The sequence below is a fragment of the Vespa velutina genome, chromosome 8 (assembly GCF_912470025.1).
Source record: "Vespa velutina chromosome 8, iVesVel2.1, whole genome shotgun sequence".
NCBI classification, from domain to species: Eukaryota; Metazoa; Arthropoda; class Insecta; order Hymenoptera; family Vespidae; genus Vespa; species Vespa velutina.
In genome coordinates this window covers 5,389,047-5,413,367 of record NC_062195.1, presented here as the reverse complement: position 1 = coordinate 5,413,367, position 24,321 = coordinate 5,389,047, and the positions used below count along the sequence as shown (strand labels likewise).

At 25.4% G+C, this 24,321-nt stretch overlaps 1 protein-coding gene across 3 annotated transcripts in view; it reads left to right on the top strand.

Moving 5' to 3' along the window:
- The window catches only part of LOC124951131 (protein fem-1 homolog CG6966), a 43,979-nt gene that overhangs the window by 7,626 nt on the left and 12,032 nt on the right, over positions 1-24,321 (top strand). Inside the window, exon 1 of one of the 3 annotated variants that reach the window (XM_047498957.1) lies at positions 18,058-18,226. The exons of the other annotated variants lie outside the window; for them this stretch is intronic. Within the exon in view, the coding sequence (XP_047354913.1) occupies positions 18,155-18,226 (72 nt within the window). The 5' untranslated portion in view covers positions 18,058-18,154. Of the gene's footprint in view, positions 1-18,057; positions 18,227-24,321 lie in introns of those variants that run through there. 3 annotated transcript variants of the gene reach the window in all.

Below are 24,321 nucleotides of genomic sequence, written 5' to 3'. Positions count from 1 at the left end.
TTTAAGTAAAAATGTTATGACCGATCTTACAGAATTTATTTTTCACGCGTATAATATATCGCATTTTAAACGTATGTAAAAAAAGAAAAAGAAAGAACAATTTGTTACTTGCAAATTTTATTATTGTCAAGAATATGAAATTAATAGAAAAGTTGCGATTAAAAATTTTCTATGATATTTTATATTGATCAATTTTACAAGAAACAAATTTTACGATAAAATTAAAAATCCGATTTTGTTTGGTCAATATATGTAGTAATAAACTATTGGGTATATAAGTGGTTAGTATAAAAATAATTAAATGTCAGGGTTACGTCCAGGTTTATTATAAATACTGATCATCCATTTATAACATATTAACAAATTATTATAATTACAACTACTTTAATATTAAAATACCGAAAGTTTTTTCTATTAAATTCAATCAATAAAATTCAACCAATTGAAATTGTTATAATATATCGATCGAATAAATAGCAACCGATTAAAACTTCGTGATTTCATTGTTTTAAAATTACATTCATATGTCTATAGCGTTTATCAATTCGTAACATTTAAAATACAAATGTATATAAAATGTATAGTATCGTATTCGTGACGAACATACAATTTTCGAAATAAACAATTAAATTCGAATGATGTAACGAACGAATCGTTCCCTTTTATAATTCAGGAAAAATAATCCGTTGTGGAATTTCTTAAAGTTAGTTGTATTTACGAACTCGACAGTTTATTTCGAGTTTCAAAATCTTTTGCCAAATCTTTAGCAAGTGAAAATGGGTATACAATATATATACGTATATATGTACTGAAACGTTGAAAACGTATAGGTATATTGCATGTACGATTTGTTTTTAACTCAATTAATTATTCGTTAAAGAATAAAAACTCCCTTTCATTTTCTTTTTCCTTTTTTTTTTTTTTTTTTTTTTTTTATTTTCTTTCTTGTGAACGTTAACGAGAAAAATAAAAAGAAAAAAGAAAAAAAAAGAAAGGAAGAAAAAAAGAAAAAAAAAATTTTTTTAAATAAGAAAATTCAAGGCGAGCCGAAACGTTCTTTTTTCTTCGGTTTATTTAGAAAAAAAAAAAAAAAAAAAAAAAAAAAAAAAAAAAAAAAAAAAAAAAAAATAGAAAAGAAATTGTCGACGAAGATCTAAGTTTATACATTTCAATTATATACGATAATCGATAAGATCGGAACGGGTACTCTGAAATGTGTGAATTGACCTTTAAGTTTCAATCTGTTCTTTTTTTTTTTTTTTTTTTTTTTTTTTTTTTATAGGCAAAGAATATTTTCTATCCCTTTAACCTCTCGATGTTCATAGAATATGATATATGTATTGATCTTGACTGATATAGTATGAGTAAATATGGCTGAGTAAAGAATAATTGAAACTAAACTGTGATCGAAGTGACGTAACGAAGATTTAAGTGAGATTGAATTGAAATCTGTAAATCGATTTTTTTTTTAACTGTTATTACCTTGTCTTTCTCCTTGATAAGTTTAATCGATTATCCGCGAAACTAAAGTTTAAATCGATCAGACGTGAATCACGTAGGTGAATTATGCGAATTTCAAGAATTATGAGTTATGCGAACATGCTATTATTCTATAACAAATTGTTGCAGATCAGAATAAAAAAAAATAAGAAAAAAACTGACTTATCATTGTAATATTTATGAGATGTAATTTTTCTTTTCTCTTTTTCTCTTTTTTTCTTTTTCTTTTTCTTTTTCTTTTTTTTTTTGAGAATCGATAAAAAGAAGAAAAAAGAAAAGAAATAATGAAATCTTTTTTTTCCCCTCTTTTTTTTTTTTGCACAATTTTGATTAATATTAAAACAAAAAAAAAAGATCTAATGATTGGTTCTAGGAGGGGCGTTGGTTTAAAATTATTCTTTGATCGATAATATGTCGACTGTAATTGTTAAAAAAAAAAAAAAAAAAAAAAAAAAAAAAAAAAAAAGAATGTTGCAATCTTTTAACAGTATTACCAAGCCTAACGAGATTTTCTTTAATATTCTATTTCATTTTCTATCCTATTTACATAATAATTATTTTTTACACAGCACGAAAGAGCATTGCTATAGATAATTATTATTTGTTAACATACCGCAAACGTGATGGGTTAATACGCGATTACTATTTCTATTGAATTCAATCGACAAACATATCTATATTGATAAAATGTACGATGTTATAATGCGAAAACGTATGTAGGTTATCGTTTATATATATATATTTATATATATATATATATATAACGAATGATTTGATCATGATATTTGATAAAATTGATCGATCGGATTTAATTTTGTCAACTTGAGTTAAAGCCAAACGAAAGTAATAACTAAACGTTCACAAGATAAATCATGAATATGATCATTTATCTTAGTCTATGAATTATGTTAAAGATTTTCATTTGACTAGATGACATTGAAGTTATTCAAGGAGACTAGTTCTCTTCAATCGATTCCATGTAATATAATATTATACATGTGTTTGATATTATGTAAAATGACTAATTTACGTATGTGTGTATGTATCTATATGATATATATATATATATATATATATATATATATATGTAGATATGTGTATGTATAAATTGATATTTATTTTAGAATTAAAGATTTCAATGATATTTCCAAAGAACAATATCACGTTAAAATATAAAATAATAAAATCACGTAATGTATGTGTTAATAACATCTTTTATATATTGCAATGATAATGATGATGATAATAATAATAATAATAATAAAAAAAAAAAATAATAATAATAATAATAATAATTTATTATTATTCTTATATATTTTTATATATATAAGAATATAATTATATATATATTTTTTCATTTTTTTATATATTTTTTTCTGTAAATCGTCCGTATCACAATACGTTCAAGTTTTTAGGGATACATCAGGGTTATAATTCGTGAATAGGACGATTTGTTCTTGTTTAAGAAAAAAGAACAATTCTTTCCACGACGTATGCCGTCGATGATGTGATAAGAAGAAAAAGAAAAAAAAAAAAGAAAAAAATTATTATTTATATCTATTTGTACATATGTGTATTATATATCTGAACAGGAAATCCGGCTGAATGAAACATCCTGATTTATTCAGTTACAATCGACTAAAGAAAATACTTAAAATTATTTACAATTAGTTTGTAATTTATTAAGAAGGAGTGCTTAATTTGCAAAAAAAAAAACATTAATAGTTTCATTCACATATGTAATGATTATATTCAATCAATTTTTAAATAAATTAAATATCAAACTATTGATATTTAAATATCAAAGGTTCATCGATGCAGAAATAAACGAACGTAAATTTACCAAACAAAATTTTGAATTTTCATAGAAGAATCGATATTTTTATAAAAACATTAAACGATATATTTACGGCTTGGTTACTACTCTATACTTCATCATAATTAACGAGCTGGCATTGATAATATTGATTTAGTATATCGGTCTGATTGCTATTTACGTATATACTCGATGCGCATATGTGAATATTCACATGTACAATTTATCGGTCGTTGAATGATAATATGGCGATGTTAAAACAAGTTTTCTAGAGTTAAGAAAAAAAAAAAGAAAACAAAAAAAAAAGAAAAAAAAAAAGGAAAAGAAACAACATAGTATCACGATTTCGTACTCGTTACTTTACTGTGGACTTGTTTAGCCTATAATGTCGGACAAGTTCTGTACGTGAAGGACGATTAAGCTCGTATATCAAATAGGATATTGCAGGACTGTTTGCTTTGGATTTCTGTCATCATTTTTATAGACTTTTAGTTACGCGTCTTTCTGATATTTATCAAGAGTAACCACGTCAGCATTCCTATTTCTCGTATCTCTTCGAGTGGGTGAAGGTGTGTAGGGGTTAAAACTATAGTTTGGCGCTATCCGATTCAACGACTTGGCTCTATTATAGATCGATAAAATCTAGATCGGTCTTTATCTACGGTTGGCATCGTGCAATCGATCTTTTACGTTATACATTAGTAATAATAACAATTATTATTATTATTATCATTATCATTATTATTTTCTCTTTATAGAAAATTTAAACGACTAACCATGTAAAAAGATACAAAGAAAGAGTAAAACAAAAGTAAAAAAAAAAGGAAATGTTAAATAGTTCTGCGCTACACTGGTTATTGACTTTTAACGAAGTTATATTTAGATACTCGAATAGGCATATATAGTTTTTTTTTTTTTTTTTTTTTTTTATAGATATCCTGCATTTATTATCTCACTATTGATCGATCACATTTTTATTCGAGTCAGAATTCTTTTTGTTTTTTTTTTGGTCTTTTTTTTTTTTCATTCGTTCTCTATCTATCTAATTAGCGCCACGTGAACTATTCGGACGAAAGATTGAATTTTTTAATGGTATTTCTTTAAAAAATTTTCTCGTCGTTGTTCTCTCGCTAATTTCAACGATCGGCAGGTGTGAAATTTAGGTTAAGATTACACATATGCGAGCACATCAACTGAACGTTCCAATTACCGAAATAACTCGAAAAAGAGAAACGACAGGGATACAACCAGTCTCAAGATCCCGCTCGCCCACTCTCTGACTTATCAAATCAGTATGATTTATAATCGAGGCGAATGTTTAATTTAAATATTTTATTTTTGTCCCTGTAATCAAATTCTAAGGAATGAATATAGATAATTTCGAATAGCTTAATAAAGGGTATCATTATATTTGATAAAAAATTTTAAATAAATGATCAGTATATATAATAAATATATATTATAAGTTATGCAATTCTAATATTTAATTATTGGAAATAATTAGTATTAAATACAAGGTAAATAGTTATGTGCACTGAAAATATTTATCATTAATTAATAAAAATATTCCTCAAATAGATAGAAACGAATTAATTTATCTTATCCGAAAAAAAAAAAAAAAGATAGAAACTATAATCTCACTTTAACAGGAATTAGAAAAACTAATGATTAATTTATCTCATTCTTTTTTTTCTTCTTTTTCTTTCTTTTTCTCTCTTTTTTTTTCTTTTTTTTTCTCTTTTTTTTTTTGCGTCACGAGAGTATTTAAATCTCCATCTTTCCTACTTCGTAAATTAATCCTGAACTAGATAAGAAGAGAAAGCAGCGGAAAATATATTTTTTTTTTTTTTGTAATAGGAGAAAAGAGGAATAATTTATTTATTTATTTATTTATTTATTTTTTTTTTTTTTTTTTTTTTTTATCATGAAAGTTATTATATCTTCATTTTCTCTTCCTTTAAGAATATTATATCTTATTTATCAACAAACACCAAATCATTTCTAAATTTTAAGAAAAATACGCTATATATATATATATGTGTGTGTGTGTGTAAAATGATTATTTGTTATTAAAAATATTTTTCTTAAATTTTTCTTAAACATAAATATCGAAAACAAATAAGAATATGATTACCAATATGACTACTAATTGATAAAAATTAAGCTAATTTATCTTTCAAAGTATAATCTTTTTTTTTATTTTTATTTCTTTTTTTTTTTTTTTTTTTTTTTTTTTTTTTTTTTTTTATTTTATCTTAAGAACTATAATTCACGATTGACGAAATGAATTATTGAATTTTCTCGATCATCACAACAGTTCCATTTTTTAGATTTTCGTTGTATTAAAGGGGAGCAAAAGTTATGATTCGTTTTAACAAAATTCGAGATATTTCAGTTTCGGATTTAACGGACATATTTTTCTTTTTTTAGCGAAGTAAAATCTCGGTAAAAAATCAAGACGATACTTTTAGTCGCACGAGAGATAAATTTTCCGTTCTGTTTAAAAATCTGAATCCTCGGTTAACATTTTTTACCGTTTAGGTTATGAAGAAGAACGGGGAAAAAAAAAAAAAAAAAAAAAAAAGAAAAAAAGGAGAAAAAAGGATGTGAATTTCTGGACGAAATAACATGACGATGAAAGCTACGAGATAATTATAGACCATATGTATGCACATGTGTACATATGTACGTATATACACAGACACGTCTCTATGTCTATCTCTTCTCGAAAAGTTCACAGGAACTCATGGTAATATCAGTTCTCGAAAGGAGAGCAAACTCTGCTCGAAAGTTGACTCGAAATTCGCGCTGATTTCCCAAGGTGGACTCGTTACGCTTGTAACACGCTCCGAATAACTCAACACGTTTTTTTTTTTTTTTTTTTTTTTCCTCTAAAGTCGAACGCTTCTTACGCAACACATGTGTATATATATATATATTTATAAATTCTACTGCAAAAATTTTAATCTACTCTAAAAGTTCTACTTTGGTATATAACATTTCGATTCAAAATAATAATCGAATTAAATTGATATAATAATAATAATACTATATTTATTTAAAAAAAAAAAAAAAAAAAAAAAAAACTGGAAGTTCGTCCATTCAAAATTTTGGAAGTTCGTCCATTTTCACTATCTTACAATGATATTCTAATTTTATGTATTATATACTATCGAAATTTTACGTATTCTACGAATGCTTTTGGCAATTTTTAAACTGTGTTGTATGAAAATCTTATTCGCAAACATTTTATAAAAATATGTATACACTAGTCTGTATACATTCGAACACACATACACACACACACACACACACATACACGCACACACACGTATGCACACACGTACACACACGTACACACACGTATGCACACACGCACAAATGTAAATGTATATATGCACTCGTGGTGCACGTAGCCAAGCACGTAGACGTTTTCCTCAGCGACTTGAAAATCGATAAGCTCCGCTATGTTCCATCTCTCTCTTTTCCACGACGTAAATAAGTAAGTACAGTCAGGCTACCAACCAACCAACTAACCAACCAACCAACCAACCAGTTAACCGACCTTTCCTCGACCACCGAACCTTCCCCTTCTTTCGTTACAAACGATAATCGACTGACTGTACGGAAGGTTTTGCCCGACACCTTGACCTTGCTCGAACTCTTCGACTTTCATTCTTAGCAGATACATACATATGTATTCTTACTCTCCGTCTTTAATACTCTTATTTATACTTTTCTTATTTCTTTTATTTTTTTTTTTTTTTTTTTTTTTATTTTTTTTTTTCTTCTTTTTAAACATCGTTTCCTTACATTAGATATAATAATTGTATAATTGTATAATTAAAATCTTATCGATGGCGTAATAATCGTCTGTTATTGCCGCCGTTGTTAAGATCTGAGATCGCATAAATTTTGCTTTGAATTAATTATGATTGAAGGGTATTTTAAATTTTTTTTTTTTTTTTTTTTTTTTTTTTTTTTTTTAAATACCGCATACAAAATAGAAATTCAATCTAATATTGAAAATTATATTAGAGATCGCATAATGTTTCTGAATTTTATACATAAAAAGATTTAAAAAAAAAAAAAAAAAATAATAATAATAATAATAATAATAATAATAATAAAAGGAAAATCAAAAACATGATTAAAATTAATTTTCGATATAAAAAAATTTTTTATATCCTTTCAAAGGCTTAAGATTTTTAACGATCCTTTTTTAAGAACATAAAATTTATATTATTTCTTTTTTACAACTTTTGAATAAAAATTATAATATTATTCATAAATAATTTAAGAGTATCCTACTTTTATATATTTATGAATTGAATTTATGAGTAAATTTTAAAGGTCGTGTAAAAAAATTTCTTTTTATAACAGAAGGATGTTACGAGTTATAAATAATTAATGTATCTATCGATCGCTTATATTATACTCATTGCAACGTGTGAAATTCTAAAAACTATTATAAATAAGAGATCGTATCTTATCTCGTATAAGCTGCAGGTTTTTAATTGATAAAAAAATTTTAATGAGATAAGAAAAGTAAAAAGAGAACAAAATAATGACTTTCTAAAATAAAATAAAATAAAATAGAAAAAAAAAAAAAAAACAACTTTCGATGACGGTCTGTAAGTACGCCTGTAAAGACGTAAAAAAGTTTATAGATGATTTTAAAAATCAATTAGATCTTTTTCAATTTTACTTTTACAATTGTAACTTTACAATCTGAAAAAAAGAAGAAAAAAAAAAGAAATCAACGTAAAGATTCTCGTTAAAATTTAATTGATTTATAAAATCATTTAGAAACTTTTAAACCACCTTATATTAAAATCCGTCATACTGATGCAGCAATTTGATTTATAGTCGACGTATTTTATCGTTATGTCTCGTTAACCATCCGTCATTCTTATGTAATTTATACCAATGATAAATTTTCAAAGTCGACATGGTTGAACGAACATTATCGATAACTTCTCGAACGAACATCATTTTACATATATATTACTAATAATAAGATATCTTTTTCTTTTCTCTCTTTACTCCCCCTTTCGTTAATTTATTCTATTTAAACTTCGTTACTTTATTAATTACATATAACAAAGCTTAAGTCTATTATATAAATAAGTGGTTTTTCTTTTTTCAATATTTTCTTCCTCTTAATCAACGACTTTATCGTCTTTCTATCTACTCTTAAAGATAAAACAGCTCGTTTATCAGCGACAATAAAAACGTAAAATGTTTTCACTGACTTCATCTTAGATATATATACGTATGTACGTATATATACATATATAGTACATTTGTACATATTTAATTGCTTTCCTTTTAAGATTAGGAACAGTTCGTCTTAGAAATGAATCGGTGTTAACAATATGACATCTTATTCTCATTTTCTAATATAGTCAAAACATATAAATCATTCTTACTCGAAGAAGAATAAGAAATGTCACGTTACTCTCTGCATCCCTTATATATCATTATTCTGCGCATTCCTTATACCATTATTCTTGAAGTATCATTAATTCATAATTCTGGACATTCCTTATACCATTAATCAGAATATCCGTTATACTATTACTCTGTGTAACCCATATACCGTTATTCTGTATATTCGTTAATTCATAATTCTGGAAGTCCCATTAATCCATAATTCTATATAACCTTTATACCATTAATCTACGCATATTTTACACGATTATTATTCTGTACAACCTTCGCACTATTATTTTATAAATTTCTTGTATTATTACTTTATGGATCTCTTAATTTCATCATTCTGCGAATTCGTGAATCTATTAATTTTAATAAAAATGAATGAATTTTTTAAGAAAAAAAAAATTTATACTAAGAATATCTTAAACTAGAAAAAGTATTATGAAAGATAAAATTTCATTGAAAATTCATGGAAAAATACGAATTTGTTATTTCTATATTGTACTTAGAGTTTCTCATAATGAAAACAAAGAAAGGTGGTCACAGTTGGTTATGGCTTTCCTGCTTTTCACTTGTACATATATACAAGAGGAGTGACCCGAGAAACGTGCAGTCAACTCTTGTAGCACGTTCTAATATTACACGGTGGAATACACACTCTGTGTGAGTCAGGGGCATAACCGGCGGCCACGTAGCAAAGCTGTGATGAGAAAACTTTCAAATACGACAAAAAAAAAAAAAAAAAAAAAAAAAAAAGAGAGAAAATAAAACCATCAACTTATATTCGTTTTCGGTCTTTGATGATCCTTTTAACCTTCTTCTCTCCTTTTTTTTCTTTCTTTCTTTCTTTTTTTTTTGTTTCTTTTTTTTTCTTTTTTTTTTTTCTTTTTTTTTTTTTTTTTTTTTTTTTTTTTTTTTTGTTATTTTTTTCCTTCTTTGCCTTCGAGAACAGAGTACAAAGTACAGCTTGAAAAATAATAGAATTTCCTACTATTAATAGAAATAAAATAATCCAACTACGTGGCATTTTTTTTTAAATTATATACATAGGAATATAAATATTTGTAATGGCTATTATTATACAGTCAAATTAATAAAAAAGAATACGAGAGTCTCGTAAAAGGAATCACGAGAGTTTTTACAATGATTGGTAGGCTTCGTATGAAGAAATAACAAAGCATTGAATATTTTTCGTACTTTTTTATTAAATAAATTTGTTATATATTAAAATTAATATATTAAAACAAAAGTAAAAGATATTTCCTATATATATGTATATATATATTATTATAATTTAATTTAATTAATAATTTAATTAATCGTCAAAAAGAAGAAAAGAAATGAAACAATTAATATGCTTTCAAAATTATCAAGTATTTTTTATAAAGTTATAAAAGAAAATTTTCAAGATAATTTCTCTTTTTTTTTCTTTTTTTCTTTTTCTTTGTTCCCCGTATTCATTTTTTTTTTCTTTTTTCTTTTTTTTTTTTTTTTTTTTTTTTTTTTTTTTTTTTTGTCAATGCCATAAATCCTTTCGAAACAATTAGTGTGCGACATCATTGTAAAAACGACTATCTAACGTAAATAACTTGTTGATTGGCTCTACGATTTCCTGGTAATTTCATACGTTTTTTATTTACTGTTTATTTTTAATTAATATGATAACTTCACATAAAGACGTAGTTACTTGGTATTTCGAAATATCGATGAGTGTATTACCTTGAAGTCTGTTGAAGCATTAAAAAGATTACTCGTAAGTTAAAAACTTTCTTCGAATCTCTATAAGAGTATCCTTTTTCTTCGTGTATGTAAAAAAAAAAAATGAAGTAAAATAAAACTTTTACATATCAAGTACTTCGAATTGTATATATCGTATATCAAGTGTATCGTTTCAAATTTAGTTCCGTTAAAGGAAATTGATATCTGAAGAAAATAAGAGAATGCTTTCCATTGAGTTATCGATATCGAAGTAATGATACAAATATATAACTCATGTGTAAGTATATAATTTTGAACATTCGTTAGACCATAATATATTGTTAATACATTGTTAAAAATATTTTGGCGATTAGATATTAGAAATTATACTGTTATAATTACGATGATTAATCAATAGAATTTCTTTATATAAATTACACAGGTAAGAATAATATATAATTTATTCTTATTGATTTGATTCATTAACTGGTATTACATTATTACAGAGAAAATATACAATTGAAATAATTTATTTATATTACATTTCTATTTGATTTATTAAAAACTGACATTACAGCTAACATATATCTATAAAAGAAATTATATTTTATTTTTTATTTAATTGCTCAATATTTTTTATTAATGGCCATTTTTATTTTTTAATTGGATTTATTAGGAGGTAAAATAGAAATTAAAATAAAAAAAAAATATATATATATATATATATTATTGAAATAATTCTTATTATATAATATTTTGATTTGATTTATTAGAAATTGAAAATGACATATGAAATCTAACTAATGTCCTGACAATATGAATTGCATTTACTCTTATTATTACTAATACTACTGAGATGCAAGTAATTTAAAATCACATACGAGATTTTTAAAAAATTCATATTAATGATGATTGATCTTTCTCGTCGAACGATCGCCTCGAAGTCGTCACAGTTGTTTGCTAACAAGACCATTTGCATCATCCAAAATATTTTTTGTCTCGTTCGTTTTAAATAATCAAGATAAGCAATGAAAAAAGCTAAAAATTTCTTAGCGTATATATATATTTGAAAATATTCGTCGACATTTTTTTCCATCGACGGAACTTTAAAAACCAATGCAGTTTTGAAAAGAAATTAATTAAGTGAAAAAATAAAAATATAAAAATTTCAAAACCGTGTTAATTAATATCGAAATCGGATTGTTTAAGTATCGAGTTATAAATACATGTAATATTATAACTCACATTATATAATTTTCTTTCTTCTTTCTTCCTTTACCTTTTCTTTCTTTCTTTTTTCTGTTATTTTTTTTTTTTTTCAACATTAAAACAAAATGAGTTATAAAAGGTCAACATATCCTTTTCTTTTTCTTTCTCTCTTCTTTTTTTTTTGTTTTTTTTTTCTTTTTTCTTTTTAAAAGAGTTACATTTATATCGATCAAATATATCGACAATTATTAATTATAGGAATGACCTAATATATTCGAGCTTTGTCAGATCTTAATATTAGCAAAGTCTTATCGAAAGACAACGTGAAAGAACTTAGGAGAAAACCAGTTTAACCTGTTGCTATTGCTTCTTAACGACCTATTGCAAACGTAGATCTTCGTGCAATGGACGATAGCTGGTATAGCCTTGTTAGAAAATAATCTAACAATTTTTCGATATTGTTAAATTTGTTTTAATTTTTAAACAATCAAATTCATTGTCGGTCTTTCTATTTAGAAGGTTGACATTATCTCTAAGTTCGTGACACCAGTTCCTTTATTATAAATATTAATTTATTTTCAATTGGCATGATGTGGCACATGTTATTTGACCTAACAAGTTCATTGACCTAACGCATAAGCGAAAATTAAATTAATAATATATCGAATTTTTAATTGTCATTGTGAGATAGTAATCGTAATAATATCGATTCTCTCTTAAACAAATGTTTTCATTTAATCGATATCTTTAAATTAAAAGTCTATATAAATTAAAAGTGTATATATATATATATATATATATATATATATATTGAATATATATATATATAAGAAAAAAAATATATATATATTGTGTATGTGATTATTATTATTATTATTAATAATAATTTATGATATTAATATATAACCATGTATATGTATTTGTACAATAAATTTACGTGAGATAAGATTTTTTAAACTTTACTTATAATAAAATTTAATGATAGTGTATATAAATATTTCAGAAATTTAATAAGAAACAATCCTTGAAAAAAAATCACGTTAAAAAGAAAAAAATAATAATAAATTTTATAGAATATAATTTCTTTACTTTATGTCGTAATAAATTTTATCAAAGTTTAAAGGTGTATATCGGGGAAAAACATTAGCTATTTTGAAAGGAAGGAAAGGAAATGATCGATGAAGTAATCGGTAATCCCGTAAAAATCTACCGACGCGATCACGAGCCGGAAGTATTCCGTAATTATCTTGATTGCTATCGATCGATCACTCGATTGAACGATCTAATCGTTAATAACTGTGAAAAATTGATCAACCGTGAAAAGTTGAAACCTTTCGAATTTTTCAGATTAAGTTGAATTACAATGCGAATCGACGATTTTCTATACTCCATGGGAAAATATAATTTACGTTCTTGAGGCGTCATCAGATTTTACAAAAAGAAAAGAAAAAAGAAAAAACCTTGCAAACAATCAATAGGAAACAACCATTTTCTTTCTTTTTTTTTCTTTTCTTTTTGTTTCGAGATTGCTTTCTGATATACTACGAAATCGCTTGAATCGTTTGTACGTTGTATTTTATCAGGGGCGCGCATCGTTCAGACAATGAACGTGCATGGAAAAGTAAATCGATCATAAAAAGTAATATATATGTATGTATGTATACATGTACAGGGTGTCTCGTATATCTCGAAAAATTAAAATACTTCACGAGGGATTGAATCTATGAAAAAGAAAATTTGTTCACAAATTTGTTTAATATAATGAGATACATCGTATGATATAATTTCTTTCTTTTCTTTTTTCTTTTTGCAATTCATGATTTAAATGAAATTTCAGCCAAATTTATTTATTTATTTTTTTTCTTTTAGTACGGTAGCATAAACTCTGTATTTTGGCTCTGTATGTATACATATACATATACATATAATATATATGTTGTTACAAAATTTGGCATCACTCGATGCATTAACATAAGAAACAAACAGAAAGAGAGAGAGAGAGGGAGAGAGAGTGTAGTATCTAGGAATAGAAAAGCGTAATTTCTATGTAAATACAAGAAAAAGAAAAGAGTCTCTGTCGGAGCGCATTACGTTACATTCGTACGATTCAAATTGAATACAAAAGAAAAGATAATTGTTATATTACTTGTCAAATTCCTCTCAACATCCGGTATAATTTATTTAAATATATATAAAATAAAATAAAATAAAATGGAAAAGAAAACTGAAGATAGGCCTTAAAAATTTCGAAGAAGAAGAAGAAAAAAAAAGAAGAGTTGTGATACAAAAAATGTATCACAATCATTTCAAAGTTCTCCTTGAATTATGTTATATTGGAGAAAAAATATTTTTTTAATCTGTTCACTAACAACAGTATAATTCAAGTTGATCGCTTTTTCGTGATTCACTTCGATATACATGTATCGGTATACGTATAATTTCGTAAAACAAAATCAATCCAAGGATTAGGTCAATAATTTTAAAAATACGGATATCTCTAACGCATTGAGCAAACGTGAAAAAAATTCAATTACTTTAATTATTGTTTAAACGATTGGCTCGTTGGTACAATCGAAAAATCCATTATTTCTATTCTTTTTCAATTTTCTTGAATCGTCGATGGGAATAATAATTATTTGATACATAACATCATCGTTATCATTATTATTATCATTATCATTATCATCAACATCAACGTCAACGAACATCAACATTAACAATAACAACAACAACAACAACAACGATAACGACAATTTATTTTCTCTCGAAATAATACATCGTTTTTAAAGATTTCGAAACTCTTTGAAGTGTTGTTAAATTAATCTGGATCATATATTTCCGTGATTAAAGTGGATTTAATCGTTAATCACGATTCACGCGTATTACGTCCCTGTCCGTTGACTTCTTTTGATAGAAAAACGTTTGGAAAAATTGCTGATATAACGATCTTCAAGAATTTTCTTATATTTTATTATAGCTCGGTAGTGTAATCGTTTGAACGATAAAATGATATTTATTTGCACAATTTAATGTGACGTATTATCAGCGTATACAAAGATAAGGAACAATTTCTCTCTTTTTTCTCTCTCTCTCTCTCTCTCTCTCTCTCTCTCTCTCTCTCTTTTTCTATTTTTTTTTTTTTTTTTTTTTTTTTTTTTTTTTTTTTTTTTCGAATTATATACGCATGTACTTTTTTTTTCCTTCTCTTTTCTTTTTATTTCTGTTTTTCTTTTGCTTCTTTTTCAAAATCTTCTTCTCTCACTTTCAAAACAAACATGCTCGAACGTAACGAATTATGTACGATCGATCATAATAATTATTATATCACACGTTGTTGTTTTCTTCCAATTTTATAACACTCACTGTTAAATATTTAATCCAATTTGTCTCTCGAGACATTACATAAGAGAATTATATGGATTATGTTTGTCGGTTGCGGTTGTAACAAAAACAGTCGTCACATCGTTGTATAGCGATTACCTAATCAATCGAGATTTTACTTCCCTTCTAGGATCGCTAACAATAATAATGTTGCTCGTTTATAGTTACGACTCTCGTAATACTTTCTTTTATTTTTCTCTTTTGACAAAGACGGTCAATCGAAGGTCTGTAACTACGTAACGATCTTGTCGATCATTCGAAAGTAACACCTAAGAAAACCAACGTAACTCGGCCTCGCTTATGCGACAACGCGATGATTTCGTTTGACCTCATTTTCTCTTACTTTTTTTATCCCAAAATATTAAATGGATTTTATAAAATTTATAAAATTTTATATATGCATTTAATATTCGAATGTTATACGTATATAAAATTATTAATTTTTTTATGCACAATTAATTATTAATTATTATTAATAATAATTATTATATACATGTATTATTTACTACGTTTTATATATATATATATATATATATATGCATATATTATATAACATAAAATATAAAAAAGGAGTAGTGTATGACAAAATATTCCGAAAGTACCTCTTGAATCTTTTTTATTTCGTCTCTCTCTCTCTCCCCCACCCCTCTTTAACGGTTTATGACCTTCATCTGTGAATTATGCAAACACATATGTCAGTTTTTTTTGTTACATACAAGAAATAAATTATCTTATATCTATTTTTACACGAGTATGACTTAGGTATTTAAGCTGCTTCCGACGCTAATGAAACTTGAAAATGTCATTGTCGTTTGTTGTCATTAATATTACACATCAGTATAAAAGTAATAATAAATTCAAAAAAAAATATTATTGTTCGTTTATCATTTTTTTAATTTAACTCCCATCAAGTCATTTCATTAGTCACAAACGACACATATTTTTTTCTTTTTAAATTTCTGCATAAAAAAAAATGAAAGAAAAAGTGCAATAAAAAAGAAGATTTTTTTTTCTATTCGAAGGATAATCAATACGTTATTGTCATTTCTTAAAATTTATACGAATGTTCAATAAAACAAACTATAATGATAAATATAATTATTCATTATAATATATAATGAATACATATATGATGAACGTCACTAATGTTATTGTTATTATTAAGAATAAATAAAAATTTGTTTTTTTTTTCAATTGATAGAATAAATAGAGCAAATTATCTCGAAGACGATCGGAATGAAATTATTTTCGCTTGCCGTTTAATAGATAAATCCAATTGGGTGATTCGTTAGCTCCATGTCAATTAATCCCAATGAAATATGAAACTACTCATTTCTCTTTCTAATAAACGCAAACGCTTAAGTTACACTTCATTTATAAAATGCGTTCAAGATCCGTGTTCTGTCTTCAGCATATATCAGATAACTTACGTTCAAACAGGAAATACGTAGAATGTTGTAAAAAAACAAAATAAAAAAATAAAAAAATAAAAAAAAAATACGAAAATTAAATACGAGGAAAAAAGTAATGTTATTTCTTAAAATCTTTTTAATGGGTCGTATATAATCGTAAAATATAAATTTGTTTAGATCGTAAACAAACTGATCTATTATATGAAACATGTTTGGAATTAATAATAATAATAATAATAATAATAATAATAATAATAATAATAATAATAATAAAAAAAGGAAAAGAATCTTTCCTCTTTTATATTAAGGATAAAAAAAAAATAAAGGAAGATTTTTTTTTCCTTTTTTTACAACAAGCAAGCATATATACCATACATTATGTACTGCAAATTTTGGCCTTGTTTATTGATCAATCCAATACTATATATTCACAATACAGTACTATTCAATACTATACTATAATATTATTTATTTCAATATAAAATACTACATATATCGTCCCATTGATAATACTATTCCATACTATATATTATATTACAATATTATTTACTCATATATTATAGAATATTACAAATATCGGCTAAGTTAATCGTTGGCGAAGCGAGAAAAAAACAGGATCATTGGAAATGATTTAAAAGAGAAAATAAATTGATAAGAGTGAATGACGCTGGATGATGGATTCACTTGGATGGTGTTTTTAAGAAAAGAAGAAAAGAAGAGGAAAAAAAAAGAATAAAAAGAAGGGGGAGGGTAGAAATGATGGTGGTAGCAAAAGGTCGTTTATATTCTATATATCCTTGTCTCTCTCTCTCTCTCTCTCTCTCTCTCTCTCTCTATATATATATATATATATTAAATTGAGAAAAAGAGTTTTCATCCTGGCTCGTTTGCTTCGTAGTTTTCCTTCGTAATAGCTATTGCATATAACGCGCGTAACACTCCTTGGGATCTGTTAGGTAATAGGAGAGGCAGGCAAGCAGGTCGAGTCTCGAAGTAAGAGTCGAACTGATCAGGAAGAACAATTAGAAAGCTGTGCGCGAAGGCGTTCGTTCGCATAAACGGACTCGGTCGATCGGATCAACTCGTTTAATGTATGATCCATGGCAATTTTCGAGAAGAGTCGGCTTTCTCGTTTTCCTCGTTTATTTATTATCGAAAAAGATTCTACTTCCCCTTTTAAATACTTCTCCTCCCTTCCCCCGTTCCCGTTCACGTTCCTATCCCCGTTCTTCTCTTATGCTATTCAGTTCTTTTTATCCTGTTCCTTTTTCCTTCTTCCCCCTTCCCTTCCTGTTTCTTTTTCTTCCGTCCCCTTCTCTTCTTTCCTCTTAAGATCAAACTCATATCTTACCTCGTTCGAACAGAGCTTTGAGGAAGCATCAGTTTCGTTTCGTTACTTGCTCGAACAACTCCTTTTCCTATTTCTTCTATCAGTTTTATATACCTATCGATTCGAATTATTATAGATGGATGGATGGATTGATGAATAGATAGACAGATTTTATTTATTTATTTATTTATTTATTTTTTTTTTTTTTTTTTTTTTTTTTTTTTTTTTACGATCAGTTTCTATCGTAGAATTTTGATAAATCTTAATATAAGTGTGTGCGACGAATGTGTATACGATTCTTCGTGATATATTTTCTAATACGATTTGCAATCGTTCGTTGTCGATTGTTTATTATCATGTAAAAATCCAATGGCCTACATGATAAATTTCCAAAGGAATAGATCGGCGGCCATGGTAGATTTCCAAGAGAACAGATCGGAGGTAAGAAATTTTTGTCTAATGTTTCTAAAGAAATTTAATATTTCTTTTTATCGAGAGAATTGTTTATTGTTTCGATAAGTGTCTTATACGGCTATAAGATTTTTTACTACTCATAGTTTATTCGAAGGTCATAAGATGTCCTTAAATGAATTCTATGAAATTTGAATTGAAAAGAAAGTCTATTAAAGAATTCTATGTGAAGAGGAATGATTTATGTGAGTTGCTGTTGTAATAATGAAGTGTTTCGAATCCATTTGATGTGTTTATTCGAAATTTACACGAGTCATTTTTAAAATTAATCTTCGAAGTGTTGATTATAACACGTGTTTATCTTTATTATTACTGTCGTTGTTATTGTTGTTATTATTGTTATTATTATTATTATTATTATTATTATTATTATTATTATTATTATTATTATTATTATTATTTAACAATCAAAATAAATTGAAGATAATAAACTGTAAAGTGTTATTATTATTATTTTTCCATTAAAATCGATCAAGTCTATTAATAAATCAATACTTTTAACAACAGAAATCGTTCATTAATATTCAAAGATGACAAAAGTATAGAATTTAAATTATTCGAGCATGTCAGTTCAATCGTCTTTTATATAAGTAAATAAAATTAATATTAAATGAGCTATAATAAATTCCTCGTTGGTGCTTGATACGACTTTGTATTACAAAAAGAGGAAAAAAAGGAAAAAAAAAAAAAGAAAAAAGGAAAGAAAACAAAATAAAAATGAAAAAAAAAAAAAAACATCTTGTCCTTTCGCTTATACTTCCTCTTTTTTTTTTGTTCATATTATGTCCTCTTTTGTATGTAAATACCTAAGTTACTTTTTTATTTTGTTTCTGGACATGTTTGTTTTTATACATCAATGAGAAAAAGAAAAAGAGAAAGAGAAAGAAAAAGGATAAATAGACGGGACAGGTAGACGCATGTTTATTAATGACGCATTCTTAAAACAGGAAGAATGTTACTTGACATTTGGCTGCTACTACTTCGTATTCCTTCTTTAAAAATAAAATCGTTAACTAAGATCGATGGATTTGAAATCTCAAATTTAGATAAATCACGTTTCATTGTTAATACTTTATCGATGAATTGAACGTTACCATATGATATAAAGAGAATTTAGAAATCCGTCAAACGAATATATCATGTTCAAGGAAAAATGCAGATGAGCCTTTGATCCTATTAATATTACGATTTATTCCAATATATTACGGTTTATAGATCTTAAAAAAAATGAAGAAAAAAAAATAAAAAATTAAATAAATAAAGCCATTCATTATTTTATAGTTTAACAAAAGTATAAAAAAAAATGATAGCAAAAAAAATATATATATATGCAGTGGCTCGGTGTAAAATAATTTAAAATGCAAGTTATTTTAATTTATGTAAAATATTAAAAAAAAAAAAAATATATATATATATATGTATATATATAACACAACTGATTTATATGGTGATTTAACTAATCTTTTCTGCAACAAGTTGTTGATTATTATTTGTAAAAATCGATCTGTCATCATAAACAGTAATGTTAAATTGACATATGCCGATCTCTGCATATATACATACATACGTACATATATGTATACCTCTATGCATTTTTACTTAATGCATTAAGTATAATTAATCAGTGCTATTACTCCTCTCGATAAAGTATAAATATTTTTTTCTGTTGCATATTTACGATCCTCGATATTATATTCGTATCTAATTGTCAATTTTTCAATAGCGCATATATACGCTCTTTGATATCCTGAGTGTCTATTCTTCGAGGATATATATATATATATATATATATATATATATATATTGTTCGGAATGAAAAAAAAAAAAAAAAAAAAAAAAATTTAATTGATATTAAGGAAATAATTAAAAAAAGAAAAGAAAAAGAACGAGTTTGGTTCCCAGATATACGAAATTATCTAAGTAAAAGTGAAAACATCTACAAGTAAAAGCGGGAAGATGATACACGTTCGTTCTTTCCTGCTTGTTCTTTAACTCCGAGAGAAAGTTCATTCGCGAATACGCATTCTATGAGAATTTAAGAACGAGTTGTTGTTGTCGTCGTTGTTGTCTATTGTTGTTTAGAAATTTATCGTCTTTACACCGATGCGACGATCGATCCATCGACACGAAGTTTGAAAAGATTTGTCCAACGTAATAAAGAAAATTAAAAATATAATATTTCATAGGGATTATAAAATGAATGCAATATTGAATACATAATAGTTATATTAATCTGAAAAAATTTTAATTTATTTTATAATATTTTTTGTCTTCGACATAAATTTTGTTTCGCACAGAGTCTCTTTAATAAGTATAATTATTTATTATATACAATATATTAAAAATTGAGGCTCTAAATGCAATTCTTTTTCTTCTTCTTTTTTTGTCGTTCGTCGTCAAGGCGATGATTTTGTTTTTTTTTTCTTTTTTCTTTTTTTTTTTTTTTCCTAAAATTTTTGCATTTTAGCCAATGATGCTCGACGTTCCTGCGGTCCGTAGATAAATTTCGTGCGACATTTGCAATAAAAAGAATCCATTTGATTAGCAAATTATAGAACTTGCAGAGTGTAAAATGTTTTACACATTCAGATATTATCGTTATTCTTTCCAAATTAATTTAGTCAACCTTCTATAATATCATGTAATTTTCAAATCACACATACATATATATATATATATATATATATATATATATTCATATACATTAATGTGTATATACTTTGTAAATATTTTTTTTATTTTCTTCCTGTTAAAAAAATTGTTCAGATTACGCGAAGGTTAATGTATGCTAAGTAACAGTTATATTTATATATATATATATATATATATATATATATATATATATATAACATATATATATAGTTTTACCTTATACATTTTTCACTTTCAAACAACAAACAAAGTTGAGTTATAAAGAATTTTAATATTATTTTATTTTGTTTATTTCAAATACTCGACCGCATATATCATCAAGTTAAAGATCGAGCTAAATGTTTAATGCATCGCGAACAAAGAATCATTAACTCTTCAAAATGATTCATAAAGTTTACATATTTAAATGCGAGTATTTTTTATTGCCTATACTTCTTGTATATTCACTACACATTTTTTTAAAGATACGTCGTTGCATAAATCTATCGATCGATCATTTCGTTTCAAGGATAACGTAGTACAAACAAATTTGTTCAAAAAACAAATCGAATGATACGCTTGTTTCTTATCGAAGTAAACGTATTCATCATGAATTTATTCTCCTCGTTGTTCAACTCTAATCAATAATTTTCTTATATTATTTAAGTAGGATTTATTATGAAGAATAAGAAGTAGATGTACGTGCAGATACACAGAGAATCTTTTTCTTTCTTTCATAATTTCTTTTTTTTTTTATTTTCAATTTTTTTTTAATGATTATTCACTTGAATAAGTATTGCATATTTATTATGTCAGTAGAATATAATGTATTTTTTTTCTTTCTTTCTTAATTTTTTTTTTCCCCTTAGTATCAGAGACACAAGATTATATCTTCGTTTTTAACATAATTTTTCTCTGAGAATATTATTATTTGCATTGTAATTACGTTAATATTGCATAATTAGATGTAGTAATATTACACGTGTTGCTCGGCATATCACGATAGAATAATTATCAAAGCTACCTCTGTCTCTTATAGCCGAGAAATGACGAATAATGTCATGCGTGTTATATACTTGCGTATTTACCTACACACACATACATATATATATATATATATATATATATATATATATATATATATATACACATGTGCTTTCGGTGATTAAAGAAATGTTGTATCATCGTATTAATCCTTTCTCCTTGTGTATTACATCCTGGTGAAAATATATTATTATTCATGCTTAATTATGTTATAATAGATCATTCTTTATCATTATTTTTATCAAAAATATTATCGCAAGCATCGATATTATAGTTATTAGATATTTTCCTTTTGTTATCACGATCAAACATGTGTGATGATGAATTATTTATTAATATAACGTTAAAGTAATCCGAATTATTTCAAGAGTTTAATGGTCTCGTAATAGAAATGAATAGAAATGAATTAATGAACTGAAACGTCAATGGATACAACAAAATTGGCGTGAAATTCGTAGAACAAAAATATTGCAAACTTTTTGGACCACTAATGATTTATCTTTTGGACAAAGTTTATTTTAATTATTATTCAAAGAATAATCTTTTCGATGATTATTTAACATTAGAAAAGAATTCTCTTTTTTTTATTATTATTATTATTATGATTATTATTATTATTATTATTATTATTATTATTATTATTATTAACTTCTGCTTATAAAATCACTTCAAAATCTTTGTCGATTGTTCCCTAAAGTCAAAAAAATAAATTATATAATATTGATAAATATATAGATCGTAAAATTTTACTAAAGTCAACATCATTTCATCATTCGATAAAAATTCCTTATAATTTTCTTTTTAAATTGATAAATTTCTGTTAGGTCAACAAGTGATCTTAATTATAATAGGAGACCAAAATAAAAAAGAAAAAAATAGAGAAGTTGTTGGTAGCGACCAATGATAGCAATAGTTTCCGTATCGTTTCTATGATTTTTTACATACACACACACACGCACACATGTATATATATATATATATATACGAAAGCAAAATAATTGTCCGGAGAAAATAAATACACGTAGATAATGCTCGAAGAAACGTCAGAAAATATTTTGAGTAAACAAAAACAAACAGGAAGAGAAAAAAAAAAAATATATATATATATATATATATATATATATATCGTGTTTTACACGGTAAATAATATTTCTGTTTAAGATTGCTAATGATTTCACTCATTATAATTATTCGAAAGTCATTTCTCATTTTTGTATTAAAAACGTTTCTTTATCGTTTCGTTAGACTTTTCGTACCTATGCAAATAGCTAAAACGTAACTTTGGTCATAAACCTAGTTCATACGAATACATATTTACATATGTATATTATACATTTTTGTTCGTAATCGTAAAATGAAGAAAATTGCTTGACCATAATTATTCCGTCAATTGATTATTGTCAATAATTTTAGAGAAATGAAGTGACCTTTATGAAAATAACATAATCGTATATTTCAAAGTAATCTATATTATTTGATTTTTTTTTTTTTTTTTTTTTTTTTTTTTTTTTTTTTTTTTTTTTTTTTTTTTTATAATGTAACAAAACATTCACGAAAAATCTAATACAAACGGTACAATTATTCCTGACAAATATTGAAATTATATTATATAAATTTTCTTTTAATATTCGAGATATATCTTATCCTCGTATATTTATTAATAAATGATAAATCAATATTTTCGAGTGATCTCGCAAATCGTCGTATGACGTAAATTCGTCGTATGACGTTAAAAAAAAAAAAAAAAAAAAAAAAAAAAAAAAAAAAAAAAAATATTAACGAAGGAAATTTATTTGTTCAAACGAGAGCTTCTTTGTTCCCTTTTTTTTTCACGGACGTCATTGTATATACAAGACGAGAAGAAGAAAAAAAACGAGCATACGGATCTTAAGGAAAAAAAAAAAAAAAAAAAAGAAAAAAAAAAGGGAAAATACTTGAGAAGATGACGGATCTAAAAATAAGATAAAAATCATAATGCAATTTAACTAATTGTTAAATTGATATTATTTGTAAAATGATTAACGTGAAATAGACAGATTTTCTTTAAATATCTTGAAAGACATTATATTATTTTAAATTCAGTATTACATAAAATCCTTTCGTCGTGTTCGTATTAAACATGTCCTACTAACATAATTGTCAGAGCTTGTTGTTTCGCGAAGTTAAGAAAATTGTTTTCTTGATATTTCATTTAAAAATGTCAATTATAATAATAATAATAACGCATGAGACACGAAAAATTGCATAAATCATAAACTCCTAATAACATCAGTTGGATTGCTCTCGTTCCATTTAATTGTTAAAAAAAAAATAAAAAAAATAAAAAAAAAAATGAAAAAAAAAAAACTAATAAGACAAAAGGATGGTACCTATCTTCGATATATATATAT